Source organism: Onychomys torridus, chromosome 4 (assembly GCF_903995425.1).
Source record: "Onychomys torridus chromosome 4, mOncTor1.1, whole genome shotgun sequence".
NCBI lineage: Eukaryota > Metazoa > Chordata > Mammalia > Rodentia > Cricetidae > Onychomys > Onychomys torridus.
Window position 1 is genome coordinate 141,119,617 of NC_050446.1, and position 15,293 is coordinate 141,134,909.

The window sequence follows — 15,293 nt, forward strand, 5'->3', positions numbered from 1 at the left end:
GGTGATAAACTACTCTCATAAATTGTCCATTGGCCTACATACATCCACCACAGTGTCCACAATTTTTTCTGATTAAATAACTGTCTAATCCTTATTTTCTATGCAGGAACAGTGGCAGGAGCCTGGGCCCAGCCGGTGGGACTCACAGCTGGACTTTCAGAGGGTGACCTGGTCTCCTTGGTCTCACGCGTGAGCTTTGGCATTACAATGTCAGAGCCATCCCCATCCTCTGCCTCACCATCACCGTCTCCATCTCCTGTTGGATCCTGTGGTAAGGAAAAAGGATGAACTAAGGGAATCAATGATACAGAAGCATCATTACATTGACATTACCCTAGGAGTCCCAAAAACATATCCTATAATCACCTGGTTTTTCTTTAGTGAAATTCCACACCTGCTAATCATATGTTCGCAAATTCAAATTTGGTTGAATCCCAGGCCACCAGCAAGTTATGGAAATGCAGAATGCTGCCTGCCTGGCACCCTCAACTTATCCACCGCACATGTGAGAGGACATGGGACATCCTGGCTTACAGTGACATCCAAGCCAGCCACACACTGTCTCAAACAAACCATACACCAAACACCATGGCCAAGGTGAGCCCATTCCAGAAATGAGTGAGTTTTGCTCCATTAGTATAACTGAAGACAGAGAGGGAGATATAATTTCAAACACACAGGAAGGTTTGAATAAAAGACTTTCCTGTGTAATAAAGAATTTCATGTCTTGTTTCTCATGCAATCAAAATGGAAAGAAAGGCGCAAACCACGTGAAAAGATGGTACCTGAGTATAAGACAGCAGGCTGGAGACCTCCCTCTTTGACAGCCGTGAGCTTGATCTGCGGCCTGTGAGGAAGATTCAGGAATCCATATTTGGAAAGTAGGACATTGGTCACCAACCTGGAGAGTGTACTTGCTAAAATGCATCCTCAACAGTCTGTCTTGGGCCAACTCCAGAGCAGTCATTTTAGGAAGCCAGTGTCCCTCATGATCTCCATGAAGACACAGGGCAAAGGGACACACACATGGCCTGGTTTATGCCTTCCTCTTCACAAGCTAAGCCCATTCCTTCACAGCCCATTCCATGAAACTGGTTAACACTGGCTACATTTCAAATGTTCCCATGTAGCCAAGTAGCTCTTGGGTTGAACAGGAAAATAGGCCATTTTTATCCATTTCAGAAAGTCCTAATGGACACTGTAGATGTCAAGGACAAGAAGGGACAATACAGGGCTCCAAACCAGTGGGGAAGAACTTTCCGGGAGTCTATGAACTTCTAAGAGCAAGAGGCAAGTGATCTCCTGATCAACAGAAGAGAAGCAATGAGCTGTCTCCACTGAGACCAGTCATGAAGCTGCTGTGTCGGAGCCTGGACACCCACCTCTGCTCTCTGGCGTGCTGACTGCCTCTGTGCAGATTGCCTCCAAGACTGGGGGTGAGGGAGCATCCTTAGTGTCTGAGGACTGGTCACTGCAGTTCCCGTTGATGATGACACTTTCCTCACATCCACTGGCACCCTCTTCCTCATTCAGATGTCTGCTGTCTCCCTTCATTGTTTCCTGTGGAAGAGATGAGGAGAAATGGGGGCATGAGGGGCTGCACATTCTGTTTCACACCACAGTCCTCTATTCCCAGCCCAAGAGACCCCATGACCCTCTCTGAGGATGACATCCTACCCATATTCCCTTCAGACTTCTCCCGATAGCCTGTCTTCTCACCAAATTTGGAGGCTCAGGACTTGGTTCCATGTGGCTGGCTAGGTGGATTCAAAGCCCCTGATGCCAGGCCCCAGGACAGAGGAGGAGGATGGTGCTAAGGCTAGGGTCTGAGGCCAGATATGTTCTGCAATTGGCCCATGCTTCTTCTAACAGTTCCATTTAGGACAGGCTTGCCTGGGCCTGCTTGAGTACCCTAGGTTCCCATCTGTCCCTGTCCCTTTCTCCCTGCTCGGCTTCTGCAGAGCCTCAAGAAGCCTGCACTCTTTTCCCTCATGGCCCCTTTGTTGGCTCTGCCTCCAGCTCTCCTTCCCTCTGACCCTCCTCAGACAGGCTTCTCTCCTCTCCATGGCAGCATAAGCCCCACCCCAGCCCATCCTCTGGGGCCCATTGGTCAGTTGGCCTCTCACTCATTCCCTCCCTCATCAGCTGGGGGTGAATCCCAAGTTCTGAAGGGAAGGAAGGATACAGGGAAAGCGGTGGCAAAGGGCTGTGGCAGTCATCAGTGACAGCTCTGACCTGCTGTGGCCTCACTTCCTCTCCAGGACCTGGTCTTCCCATTGCCGTCTCTCTAGTAAGCCACCTAAGACAGTGAGCCAGGTCCTCACTGATGGGTCCATAGGCCTGTGTGACCTTTGCCCTGGCTCACACAATGTTGTGGGCACCAATTAGGCATATGTACATGTAAGAATCTGTCCCTGTCCAGGAAACCTGTATAAGCCTTAATCCCTACACTCAGGAGGGCAGAGGCAGATGGATCTCCAGGCCACACAAGGCTACAGGGTAAGAACTTGTCTCAAAAAAAATTGTTAAAAAGGCAGAGACTGTCGCTTTCTAACAGTCAACTGTGAGCCCATTCTGGAACAGGGCAGTGGTGCACCAGGAAAGAATCCGAAGTTTCCCCACAATGCAGCATGCTCCTACAGCAGAAACACCGGGGAACCTAAGGAAGGGTTGAGGGCAGCCTGGGACACAGGGAGGTGCTGCCTCCAGAGGCGAAGGATACCAAGAATGTATTTCAGTCCTAGTACAATGCTTGCCCAGCACTTCAGGAAGCAGCGTTAGAAGACTGTCGCTGCAAAACATCATGAACGTTAAATAGTGACCCCGGCTCTAAACTGTAAAAAGGAAACAGTACAACAGAAAAGTCAAGTGCAGCTGAGATAGATGGTTCCATCAGTGGTGGTGCTTGCCAGGAAGAGTGGAATCTTATTTCAACGCCCGAACTCAAATGATGGAGCTGCGCCTGCATTTTCCTGACAAATGCAAGCTCCCGTGTACACACGAGTAGATAAAAAAAATTAAATTGTAGGCCAGGTGTGGTGGCGCATATGGTGATATTTTATTTGTACAGAAATGTGATTTTATTTGTATGTTAATAAATAAAGTTGCCTGGGGGTCTGTATAGACAGGCAGTGATGAGGAAGTCATGTGGTTGGCCTTACAATCAATGAGAAGGCAGAACAGAAAGTCAATAAAAGGACAGACACACAGAAGTAGGCCTCTGGCACAGGGAAAGGACTGTAGCAGCAGTGAAGGGTAAGAAAAGCATTTCAGCTCTCAGCTACTGCGCTAACCTCTTGGGCTTTTAATTCTGCAACTGGCTCTGTGTTGCTTATTAATAAGACCGTTACACCTACAGGTGCATGCCTGTAATCCCAGCACTTGGTAGGCAGAGGCAGGCGGATCTCTGAGTTCAAGACCAGCCTGGTCTACAAAGCGAGTTCTCAGACAGCCAGAGCTGTTACACTGAGAAACCCTGTCTCGAAAAACCAAAAACGAAAACTTTTAAAGTTGATATGTAGGCATGGTTATTCACATCTGCAATCCAAGAACTTGGTATGCTAAGGAACAATAGCTTCATGAGTTAAAACCGAAGCTGGGCATTGGTGGCACACATGTTTAATCCCAACACTTGGGAAGCAGAGGCAGTTCAAGGCTAGCCTGCTCTACAGAGCAAGTTCCAGGACAGCCAGGGCTACAGGAGAAAACCCTGCCTTCTAAAAACAAAAAGACAAACAGCCAGCCTGGGCCATAGTGAAATCTACTTGAAAACTATAACCCAGCACTGGGAGGCAGAGGCAGCAGATCCCTATGAATTTGAGGCCAGCCTGGTCTACATAGCAAGTTCCAGGCCAGCCAGGGCTACTTCATAAGACCCTGATAAATAACTATAAAAGCTTGAGAGAAGGCCCAGTGGTCAAAAGCTTTGGCTTGCCGCTCTTCCTTCCAGCGTGGTGGCTCACAATCCTCTCTGTAACTGCAGTTCCAGGGAATCTAACAACCTTTGGAGTCACTGGGCACATACATCAACATTTATGCAGCCAAAACACCCACCAACCAAAATAAATAAATCTTTTTAAATAATAGGATTATAAGTGAGCCTGGAATCCAATATAGACAAAAAAGGGCTTTTATACCCTCAGGAAATGACAGTCAAGTTTGCTTTTTCATTGTGTGACAGACAGGTTCTACCAAGAACTCCTGGACAACACAGGCTTTGAACACCTATCAGTTAACAGTCTCAGAAGTATTCAGACAGGAGGCATGAACTAAGCCTGGCTTGCTTTGTGAGCATGCTCCTTCAACTGGTGTGTGTTCACCCTTTTGACACACAAGGTTAGCTACAAGTCACACACACACACACACACACACACACACACACACACACAATCTGTTACTGTTTGGCTTTTCAGTTTATTGTTCTTTGCTTTTTGTTCCGCTTGTTTCTTTGATACAGGGTCTCTACATAGCCCTGACTGTTCGTTTCAGAACTGTCTGCCTCTTGCTCCTGAGTGCTAGAATTAAAGGTGTACATACAGTCGTCAGTTTGAGTCTGAACTGATTTTACAGCTATCCACAGGCATCAGGTTGGACCAGGCCTAGATTAACACTCATCCCCTCTGTTCACGCTGCACAGCCCAAGTAAGTCACACACATTTGTGTTCAGGAACTCTGCCTAGAGAGCAGTTGCCCATCTGGTTTGCGGTCTCTTCCCTGCTCCCGTTTCAAACACTCACCATGAAAGGCTATCTACCCAGCGAAGCTTCTAGAAGCAGCGCCTAGTGCTGCCGCCAGAGTACAAGATATGCTTCTTGTCCACCAGGGGGTGCTGTGTGGCTCAGAATGAACAGGCCCTGTGGCCCCCAAGGGTGTATTTGTGATTTACTCAAGGGAGACCATACTGCATCCTTTGTACCTGCCCAAGCATGAGCACTCTGCAAACTGGGCATGTGGACTTCATTACATGGGTAGGCCAGAGCCAGTACCTTGGATTTGATATGCAGGCATTAGGCTCAGGCTGAACCTAACTAACCTGCTCCACCAGGGTTTGTTTTAAACTTTATCAAGATCCTTTGGCTGATTAATTCGTACATTAAAGATCCGCTGTTCTTACACAGGCAAACAGAAGATGAGAACCCTCAGCCTGACATGGCCCACAGTGCTGGGACTTTTCTCCCAATACAAGGACTCTCTTGGCTCCCCACAGACTAGGGAAGTGTCTGATCCAGTCCCATCAGCAAGGCACCATTGCTTCATACAACAAACTAGCTCACTGTGGCCAGTTCACCACATCAGTGTCACTAAGTAATCTGAGTGGCCTTCCATGAGTGGGAGGCTGAACCCTAGTGGGAAACTTGAGGATTCACTCCCTTCAAGGCACACTGTGAGGGGGAGGCATGCAGTCAGGAGCTGGGGTAGAATCAGAGGCCTAAAGCAAGGACATGCATGACCTCATGCAGGGTCAGTGGTGGGTTCTCACACAGCCTTGGACTTCAGTCCCTCAGACGGTCCCTAACTGGGTCACCAGAAGCCAGACAGGAGTGTGCCCTCTTTCTACACCAGTCCAAGCAGACCTGCTGCCCAGAGCTGACAATGATTAACTACCTCAGACCTTCCCCCAGGGCATTAGCAGTGCCTAGGAAGCCAGTGTCTGAAAGGTGGGCAGCATACCTTCCTGAAAACACATCAGTATCCCACAAAACTCCTGCCTGGACCCACAACCAGGGCCTGGAAATGAGCCCTGTCATTCTGCCCATGACCTGGGTGTCCGGGGATGAACTGTACAGGGGAACTGTCCCCTTACACACTGGGACTGGAGATGACTCGGTTGTTAAGAGCACTTCTCTGGCAAAGCACCTGGGTTGCCCTACAAGGTGGCTTACAACTACCCTAACTCCAGTCACATGAGATCTGACTCCTTACATCCTCCCAAAACACTAGGCAAACTCAGGCAAAATACCAGGCCACTGGGTCTCCATGTCAGACCATGTCTACCAAAACCAAAGGAGAGGGAGGTGTCGGGATGGTATATAACTTAGGTAAAGAGAATGTACTTGCCTAGCAGTCAGAGCCTGGCACCACTCAAAAATTAGCTCACCCTCTGGGATAGGTATGTAAACTAGATTCAAATCTCTTCCTGGGTATCTCATTTGGCTTCTGGCAGTTCAAAGCTAGCATTTTCTCAGTAATATGGCTCTTATCATAAGCCAATTGCTTTATCTACTGTGATTTTCTAGTAGGGATGCTAAACTGGCTTCCTTCCCAGGGGAGGTCCTAACTTCATAAGGGACTTTCCAGTGTGGCTAATAGGCTACCACACTAACTTGTAAAACTGAACACAGGTAGTGTTCTCAAGTCTCTGTTCTATGTACCCTGAACACAGCACATGCATCCCCCACTGCCAACCATGAAGGAAGAATTAGGATGCCAAAAGTGGCGTGCCAATTCTAATGCCCAGGCAGTCTAGAGCACATACATGCCTTACTAATGTTTCTGGAGACAAGCAGACAGACCCCCTTAAATGCTACTAAGGATGCATTAGTCACCCCGGGGCTTGGGGGCACGATCTAGTGTTGTGTTTACCGTCCCAAGAGTGACTACCTTGGGAGCAAAGGTAACCTCTAACTGTTTCCCAGAGACTGGGGTCCAGCATGTGACTCAGGGGTGGGCAGCAGTGCAGGAACCAGGTCAGAGCAGATCAAATGCAATGTGGCAGACAAGAGGGATAAATGACACCCCCAATTAGACTCAAGAGAGGGCCCAGGAACTCCTAACCTCAGCAATGAAGCGGAGGGTTGATGGGAGAGTTGATGTCATCCACTTCCTCCAGTCTGGCCAGCAAAACAGCTATTCCATAGCATCTTGTAATGTTAATTGCATTCATCAAACCTCACTGACAGGAAGGAGGGTGTCAAGGGCACCAAGGGAAAGTAAACAGAAGTCTGTCTCACCTGCATCTCCAGGACAAAGAGAAGTAGGAGAGGCTGAGAGAGTATCACCTGCCCCTTTAAGAAGTTCCTGTATCGGGGTGTGGACAACCCACAGCCGTCCAGAGTGTCTTTCCCCCTGCTTCTCCGCCCCCCCAAAAAAACCCCAGCAGACAAACTACTTTTTACAGGAGGATCTACTATAGCTCAGTGGAAGCAGAGCCTTGTCAGGTTCCCAAGCTGCAAGAGGCAGAGACTCAGGCCACTCCAGTTCTTACAAGGCCTGGGAACATGGTAGCTAGAATTAATGTTTGTGGGGCTCCAGTGGGCTCAGAGGCTAAGTTACTATTTGTTGTTCTTCTGCTAGACACCCTTTTCTGGCCCCTGAGGATAATGCATGTATGTGGTACAGACATATGCAGGCAAAACACCCACAAACATAAAAAATAAACCTTGACTAAAAAAAAAAAAAAAAAAAAAAATGCAGAGGGCCAGAGAGTTGGTTTATCATGTAAAAAAGTCACCAAAGCCTAGCATGTGAGTCCAATCCCCAGGAACACAGAAGAGAAACTGAAAGTTGTCCTAACCAAAGCATGCTGTAGCATAGGTACACAGGTATATGTAGTCTTACATTTTTAATTTGGAGGTATGTTTTTGTTTTGTTTAGGTTTTTCAACCTGGTACTCCCTATGTAGCCCAGGCTGGCCTTGAACTCAGACCCACCTGCTCTTGTCTCAAGTGCTAGGATGAAAGGTGTGCCAACATGCAAAAGGGAAAACCCTTTACCCCAAACAGTCATGCTGAGGCAAAAGCACCAGAGCTCATCTTAGAATGAAATTCTGCCCAAGTTCCAAGAATCACATCAGGTTCTCTTCTTCATGTTCACCTCACACATTAGTATGTCATTTGTGATAGAAATGGTCCCTGATGGACACATACGTAGCGCGCGCGCACACACACACACACACACACACACACACACACACACACTCCCCCTCAGTTCTACCTTTGATACCAGATGTCCTTGAAGCCAGCCAAGGTAGTGAATGACTAAAATACCAGCACTTAAGACAAGAGGATTAGGGGTCCAAGGCCACCTGGGCAGTACAGTCAGATCCTGTCTCCAAAATAAGGCCAAGTGCCCTTCATCCTGTGACTCAGGACTGCCCAGGTCCTCAGGGTGCCTGTAACACCCACCATTCAGGAGCCTGAGAAGTATGACAAGTTCAAAACACCTAGGGCTACATAAAAAGCTCGCAATTTCTTAAAGGGTGAGGCCAGACAGAATGCTCAGCGGTTAAGGAGCAGTGGCTACTCTTGCAAAGGATTCATGTTTGTTTCCACATGGTAGCTCACAAATGCCTGTATCTCCAGTTCCAGGAGGTCTATCCTCTTCCAGCTTCCATGTGCAATATACATACATACAAGCATACAATAAAACACTCATACACATAAAATTGTAAAAATTGGGGTTAGCTGGAGAGATGGCTGTGTTTAGAAGCGTGTATCAAGGGGCAGTAGAGGGCAGCCCCTGCTAGAAGGGGCCATGTTAAAGAAGAAAACCTTGCACCTCACAACCCATGTTACTCTTACCATATGCAGTGAGCCATACTCCTCTAGCCTGTTCTTTTTTTCCTTTCTTGGTTTTTTTAAGACAGGGTCTCTGTGTAGCTCTGGTTGTCCCAGAACTCTGTAGACCAGGCTGGCCTCAAACTCAGATATCCACCTCCCTCTGCCTCCCTGAGAGTAGGCTACCATCGCCCAGCTAAAGAGTTCACAGTTCCAGGACTGGGGCTGTAGTTCAGTTCTTGCCCAGCATGCATGCATGAAGCCCAGAGTTCAATCTCAAGCATCAAATAACCCCAGGCACGGTGGCACACACCTAAAATCTACCTCAGAACTGCTTCAGAATTCTCACTGCAGAGACTCAGAAGCTCAAAGCAATCCTCACCTATAAAAAGAATGGCATTAGTCTTGACTATGTGAGACCTTGTCTCTAAAATACAAAAATAAGAAACTGTAAAAAAGTATGAATGCCACAATTCTAGCACGAAGTGTCAGAAGTTCAAAGTCATCCCAGCTTCAAGCCCAGCCCTGAATACTTGAGACCCTGTCTCAAAAGCAATAAATGGCAGAAGCAAGGGTAGGGTCCTTTAGAACTGGAGTTCCATGTGGTTGGGAACCATCATGTGGGGGAATGTAGGTCCTCTCTATAAGAACAAGTGTTCTTAACCACTGAGCCCCCTCTTCTAAAGACTGCCACATTACCTAGGGAGAGAGGGTCAGATTTGTCCACTCCAGAGCCCTGAAACAGGTCAGCAGGACAAGTGCTACTGGTACCAACCTACATTGGAGTGTCTTGATCCAACACATCCTGATAGCAGATTTTTGGATGAAGCCAGGTTGTGGCAGGGGTTACTGGAAAGTCATTTCCAATGGGATTCCAATGAAGAACCCACCTGTCAGTGGTACCACTGAATGTAACCCTGGCTAACCTGGAACTCACTATGTAATACAGGCTACCCTAGCTCCTGAAAATCTTGTCTTAGCCTCCTAGAATGCTGAGTTTAGAGACACCAGCTTTTTATCTATTAATACACTGTCAGGGAAATAACCGTACTGTGACCACAAAGAAATAGTGGGCCTCGCTACCACACCCAAGACAGGAGAAAAGCAGGGCCAACACTAGGTTTTTCCTAATCTACTTTTAGTTAGGACACAGCTTCCTTATGTGGTACCCAATATCACTAATGTCAGTGTGGGAAGCAACTGAGGCTAGACCACCCACGTCTTCCATGAAAGAGGGACCTATACCAGGCTTTAAGGTTCCCTCCCCAGGCTCCTTCCTTCACACCTGCAGAAAGGCTCCAGTATGCATCACACAGTGCTCCTGCTAGAAGCTTGGGAAGTCAGGCAGGGATGTTGGGGTCAACCCCAACTAAATGAAAATTCCACTGAACCCATGAACATCTACAAATAACGTCAGAAAATTAGTTTTGCTGGGCGGTGGTGGCGCACACCTTTAATCCCAGCACTTGGGATGCAGAGGCAGGCAGATCTGTGAGTTCGAAGCCAGCCTGGGCTACAGAGTGAGTTCCAGGAAAGGCAAAAGCTACAGAGAAACCCTGTCTCGAAAAACCAAAAAAGAAAAGAAAAAGAAAACTAGTTTTGTTTTGTTTTTTAAGCTGCACAGTGACATTTATTGTTCCAGCCTGAAAAAACATCCCTTTGAAATTTCACACAGCAAAGCAAGTTAAAAACTTCACTTATCAAATAAATGATAATTTAAACATGGACTTGCTAAAGAAACCTCATCACAACAACATTTTAGGGCCTGATCATTTTAAGTTCATGGGGCCATTATGAATTATAATCTGCAAGCCGTTTTCCTACAAGGAGGAGCATGTTTCCTTGACTCAGGTGACACACAGAGAAAAGAAACCATGATTTTTTTTTCTTTTGCTGTAACAGGCAGACACTGGACCTGTATATGCCGCAAAAATGTTCCACGAGCAACCACATCCTTGTGCCAAGGACCACGCATCCACCCAGGTGCCATTTGCGGCATGCACAGAATCAGATGATTCTATTCCTGGACTGGCTAAGGCTGATGGAAATGTCTCAAAGAACTTTTAACCAGAAGAGATTGGGGAATATTTGTCATAAATAAAAGTGAGAAAGTTTAAAAAAAAGACAAGAGACTAAGCAGTCCAAGTCCGGAACTCCCACATCTCACTCAAGCAGAACACTGAAGAGCCCACTGCCCAGAAACTGAAACCTTCTAGGATACCCAAAACAGGTCCATTCACTTGCTGTCCCACCACACTTGGGTGTGTTTTTTTTCTTTGAAGGGTGTTGCCAGTTGACCTCATGCACGCCTCATGTTCCCTACAGCAGAGCTCCTGGTCCCATTAACCAGTAAGCCCTATAAACAACTAGTCCCACTCAAAACAGAGGTAAAAGTTTAAACATCAAATGTTGAGCTGAGCTCAACAGTGGTGGTGCATACCTTTAATCCCAGCTTGGGGGGGGGGGGGGGCAAGGCAGGCGGATGTCTGTGAATTCCAGGCCAGCCTGGTCTACAGAGTAAGTTCCAGGACAGCCCAGGGATACACAGAAAAACCCTATCTCCAAAAACAAAAGGCTAAAAACATGTTGTCTGTGTACATAGTACAATGCATTAAAGCCAGGGCCTCACTGCTGTCCAGGGGTGTGCTCTACCACTGAACTGCAACCTCAACATTTGACTCCTCAGAGTCCTTCCTTCTATTAACTCAATGGAACTTCAGCATCTCAGGAATTAGCCAGCAATCAGCTGCTATAAAACAAACTCTAGAGAGAACAAGGGAGACTCGGGGCATGGCCTTATAGGCAGAATGCTGCTCTTGCCTCAGCCTTTCACCCTACAGACAATGGATTTGAATTAAACTTGGGGTTTTCCTCAACTAATTGAGAATGAGCAATTAGTTCACTAACCTAAAAATCTAAACATACTGTGGCTCCCACTGATGGGTAAAGGTGCACCCATAGCCACTTCTCAGCTGGGAGGAAACCTCAGAAAACTAACTCACCACAGCAACCAATATGTATGTCTCCAGCCAGAGACAGACCCATCTGAATGTCTGCACTGGGCTTCTATCCTTCTGCAGGGCAATGTGTCCTGAGATGGTAACAAGTGTTAAAGTGTAAATGTCCCCCATTAAACTAACTAGTCACAATAAAGGAAGCAATTAGATCTGAGCCTCAGCCCCCACCATCTTAAAGGGGCTCCATGAAATACACAGTCTCACTTTGCAAAAGACACGAGGAACATTCAGACATGACCTACTCTGGATTAAAACGTATTGAGGGAGGCAATGGATGGAGGTTAGGGCACAGAGGAAAGGAGGTCAGGCCAGGTCAGGCCCGACCATCCAACAGAACACACCTGAGGCCAGGCCTGGAGACACATGCCAGCACATGGGGGCAGAAGGAAGGCTGTGTTTGTAACAGCTTATGCAACATAGAAGGCCCTATTTCTCAAGGAAAAAAAAAGAAAAAAATCCACCAGGTCTGAGACTGCCCTGTACCACAGTACAGGACCCCGGAAACTTCAGATTTAGCTATCTCAAAAATGGTATCCGGAACTAGAGGTGGAGCTGACATGGAGGTGGGTCTGGGACAAAGGAATGGCAAGGGCCAGTTCCCGGGATGGAGTGCTTGTCCAAATGTCCACTGAACTCGGGTGCCTGGGGCTTCAATAATGAGGGGTGACAGGCGTCTCCAGGTCACAGGCACCACATGGCTGGAGGAAAGGCAGGCTGGGAAGCAGCCTCCTCAGCTCCACCTTCCTTCCTCCTCCCTCAGCCCCCTGCAGCTCCCAGATCCTCTTCTCCCCTCCCCCAACCTTTGTAGGGGTAAGGGTTTTGCCTATAGCTTTAAAGAGGATGTGGCTGGCCCCGGCAACCTCACCAGCCCCTTTGTCTGGCTCTCTCCACCCCAACAGGAAAGGTAAAGGATTTTGCTTAGCTCCACAATTACACCTTCAGCCAGCCTCAAGCTTGGTGGGGGAAGGAGCAAAAAGTGGCCCAAACCATAAAAACACAGCCCTTTTCCAAAGGGAACAAAGGGGCTGGTGATGGAGACGGCTCTGCGGGTAAAGGCGCTTGCAGCCAAGGCTGACGACCCAAGTTCGCTCTCCACATTCCTCTGACCTTCACAATGGTCCCACGTTTGTGTACACACATACAAAATGAAGTGTAATAATTTTTTTAAAAGGAAACAAAGGCAGCCCTTCCTGCCAACTCCCCAGTCACAGACAATGATGGTTTAGAAATGCTTCCATATCTGAGAATGAAACAGAGTACTTCAGCAAGGCAGGAAAAGGAGGGGCTGGCAAAGGTGACTGTCCATTCCGCTCTCAGCACAGGCTACCTCAACATTCGTGCGCTGGGGCCTAGCCTAGGTGCTGGGCCCACCACCTTAAAGATGGAGGGCTCAAGAGCTCAACCTGGCTTCATCCCTAAGTCTTTGTGAGGACTGTTCCTATTGCACAGATGTAGCAATTAAGACACAGGAATAGAACTGTACCGGCTTTGCAATAATACGACGTAAGCACAAATCCAAAACTATGCTTGCCTGAGAAGGATAGCCTGCGCTGGGAGGTAATGAGATCATCTATAGTAAACACGAATGCTTTGCTGTATTACCAACCCCACGAAAGTTTACCTTGAAGCTGGGAGATGTAACCCAGTGGTAGATGGCTTGCCTGAAATAAGGTCCTGGATTTGGGCCCAAAAGCACTAGGGGTGGGGGAAGGGATACTCCCAAATCTGGAAAAGCTAAGTATATACCTGAGGTTTCCAAGGGTCAGCACACAAGCCTCAGCAGGCCTGGTGGACACAGGAAGGTCAGTGTGAGTACCACTAGTCCACCAAAACCCACAGCATCCACAAGGCAGGAAGAAGCACTCTACTGGGCCCTTTATTCCTTTTAATTCACTCAGACTGCAGAGCGGGAATCACAGGGACTCCATGCTGCAAGCCTCAGGGATGCAGGGGGGTGGCAGGCTGGAGCCAGAGGCGTGCAGGACTGCAGCCACAGGTGGACTCGAGCAAGTGGGCTCAAGCCAGAAACGCTGCGCCTCTGGGCTGTCCATCCTTGTGACTGCAGTGATCTCGGTTTTCTGATTGCACCTTCTACCCTGCAAAGACTCCACAGACGTCTTTAAGCAATTCCTAAAGTACAGGCGCTTGTACGCTAGAAAGTGAAGCCAAGTTTGTTTTTTTGTTTTTTGTTTTTGTTTTTGTTTTTTTTGTTTTTTGTTTGTTTTTTGTTTGTTTTTTTTTTTTTTTGAGCTGAGGATCGAACCCAGGGCCTTGTGCTTGCTAGGCAAGCTCCCTACCACTGAGCTAAATAAATCCCCAACCTTTTGTTTTTTTAATTAAGGCTTCATTGTATAGACTGGAAAATGGGGCCACCTCACCCCGGAAGAAAGTTAAGAATGGAAAGTGAGCCCCTAGGGCAGCCGGCAGGGCGAGGCACCGCCCCCAGCCAGCTCCACCCTGGCCAGGTGTGCTCAGCCGGCCCCTCCCAGCAGCCGGCTGCGCCTCAACTCAGGTGGCTCTGCTCCGGAGGACCCCGAGGACAACGCCCATCAGGCATCCCCACTTTTTGGTACCCAGAGCACCATCCCAACCTGGAGGTGTCCGTCATTCGAAGTTCCACGCCAGAAGGGATCCACATCCACCGCCACCTGAGGAGACAGCTTCTTCCTCTACACCCCGGACCATCCCTCCTGGAGGAGGCTCGGGGTGAGACCCGGGCCAGGTAAGGACACTGGGACCGGAGACGGACAGCCACCCCTGGAGCCCCAGATTCCAGAGAAGCTACATACACGTCTCCTCCCCTCAACTCTTCAGAGTGGTGGGGTGCAGCGGAGGCGTCGCTTTCTCTGTCCCCATGCCTGTTCCCGTGTCCCCCGTCCCGCTAAGCACCATGCGCCCCATTCCCCTCCGGATCCCCGCAATCCTCCAGGCGCCTCTAGGGGACCTGTCGCCCCGGGATCCCCCCCGGCCCTAGCCTCCAGGTTCCGGCTCCCTGGGACCACCCTCGGGGCGCGGGGCGCTCACCTGCCGCGAGGTTTGCTGTGGCGCGGCGCCTCGGTCGCGCCGCGGGGGGTCGTGGCCAGCGGACGGCGCGGGGTGCCGGGCTCGCGAATCTCCGGCGCCGATCGCCGCGCTACGTTTACTTGGGCCGCTTAACCCCCGCGCTGCCGGCCGGGAGCGGCCGTGCGCTCGTCCGCGCGCCAGTGGGTCACCCGGGTTGGTCCGGGGCGCTCGGGCGGGAGCGTCCACGCGGGCTGCAGCTGCGAGGCGAGGGGCGGCAGCGAGGACGCTGCGGGCCGGGCGTGCACGGGAGTGGGTGGGGAGGGGGCGGCGCCGCTGCCCTTGTAGCCCCGGCCCGGCCCTCGCCCCGCCCCCGCCCGGGGGCGCCCCCGCCGCAGCCACTCACCGACCGGCGGGGCCAAAGGGACGGGCGAGGGAGATTTGAAATCCCTCCCGAGCCTCCTCGCCCCGCCTCCTCGGGCGCCGCCCCGGGGGGCCCCCTATGCCTGGAGGGTCACCCTCCCGAAGGACCCAAGCCCACGGGGACTCCACCTGAGAGCCCCCCCAACCCCGTCCCCCCCCAACCCCGAGCGGACGCACACACGCACATGCAAGCATGCACAGATCTGGATGCACGGCCCAGAGAGGGAAAAGCCCCAGCTGGAGTCACACAGCAACCCCGCATCCGCTTTTCCACCACCCCTCCGCTGCAAAGGCTGGCCCAGGGCGCTGTGGTGGCTGGCCTTGCAGGTCACCCGCTGGGGACCCCGCTACTGCTTCC

The 15,293-nt window shown here is 49.9% G+C and overlaps 1 protein-coding gene across 1 annotated transcript in view; it reads right to left on the bottom strand.

Moving 5' to 3' along the window:
* LOC118582361 (DNA (cytosine-5)-methyltransferase 3B) overlaps positions 1-15,053 on the bottom strand; it is a 38,124-nt gene extending 23,071 nt beyond the window's left edge. The window contains exons 1-4 of the mRNA XM_036185167.1: positions 14,537-15,053; positions 1,383-1,560; positions 786-847; positions 147-266 (exon numbers count right to left, since the gene is read on the bottom strand). Coding sequence (XP_036041060.1) covers positions 147-266; positions 786-847; positions 1,383-1,554 — 354 coding nt within the window. The 5' untranslated portion in view covers positions 1,555-1,560; positions 14,537-15,053. The remainder of the gene's footprint in view (positions 1-146; positions 267-785; positions 848-1,382; positions 1,561-14,536) is intronic.
* Positions 15,054-15,293: the final 240 nt, after the last annotated feature.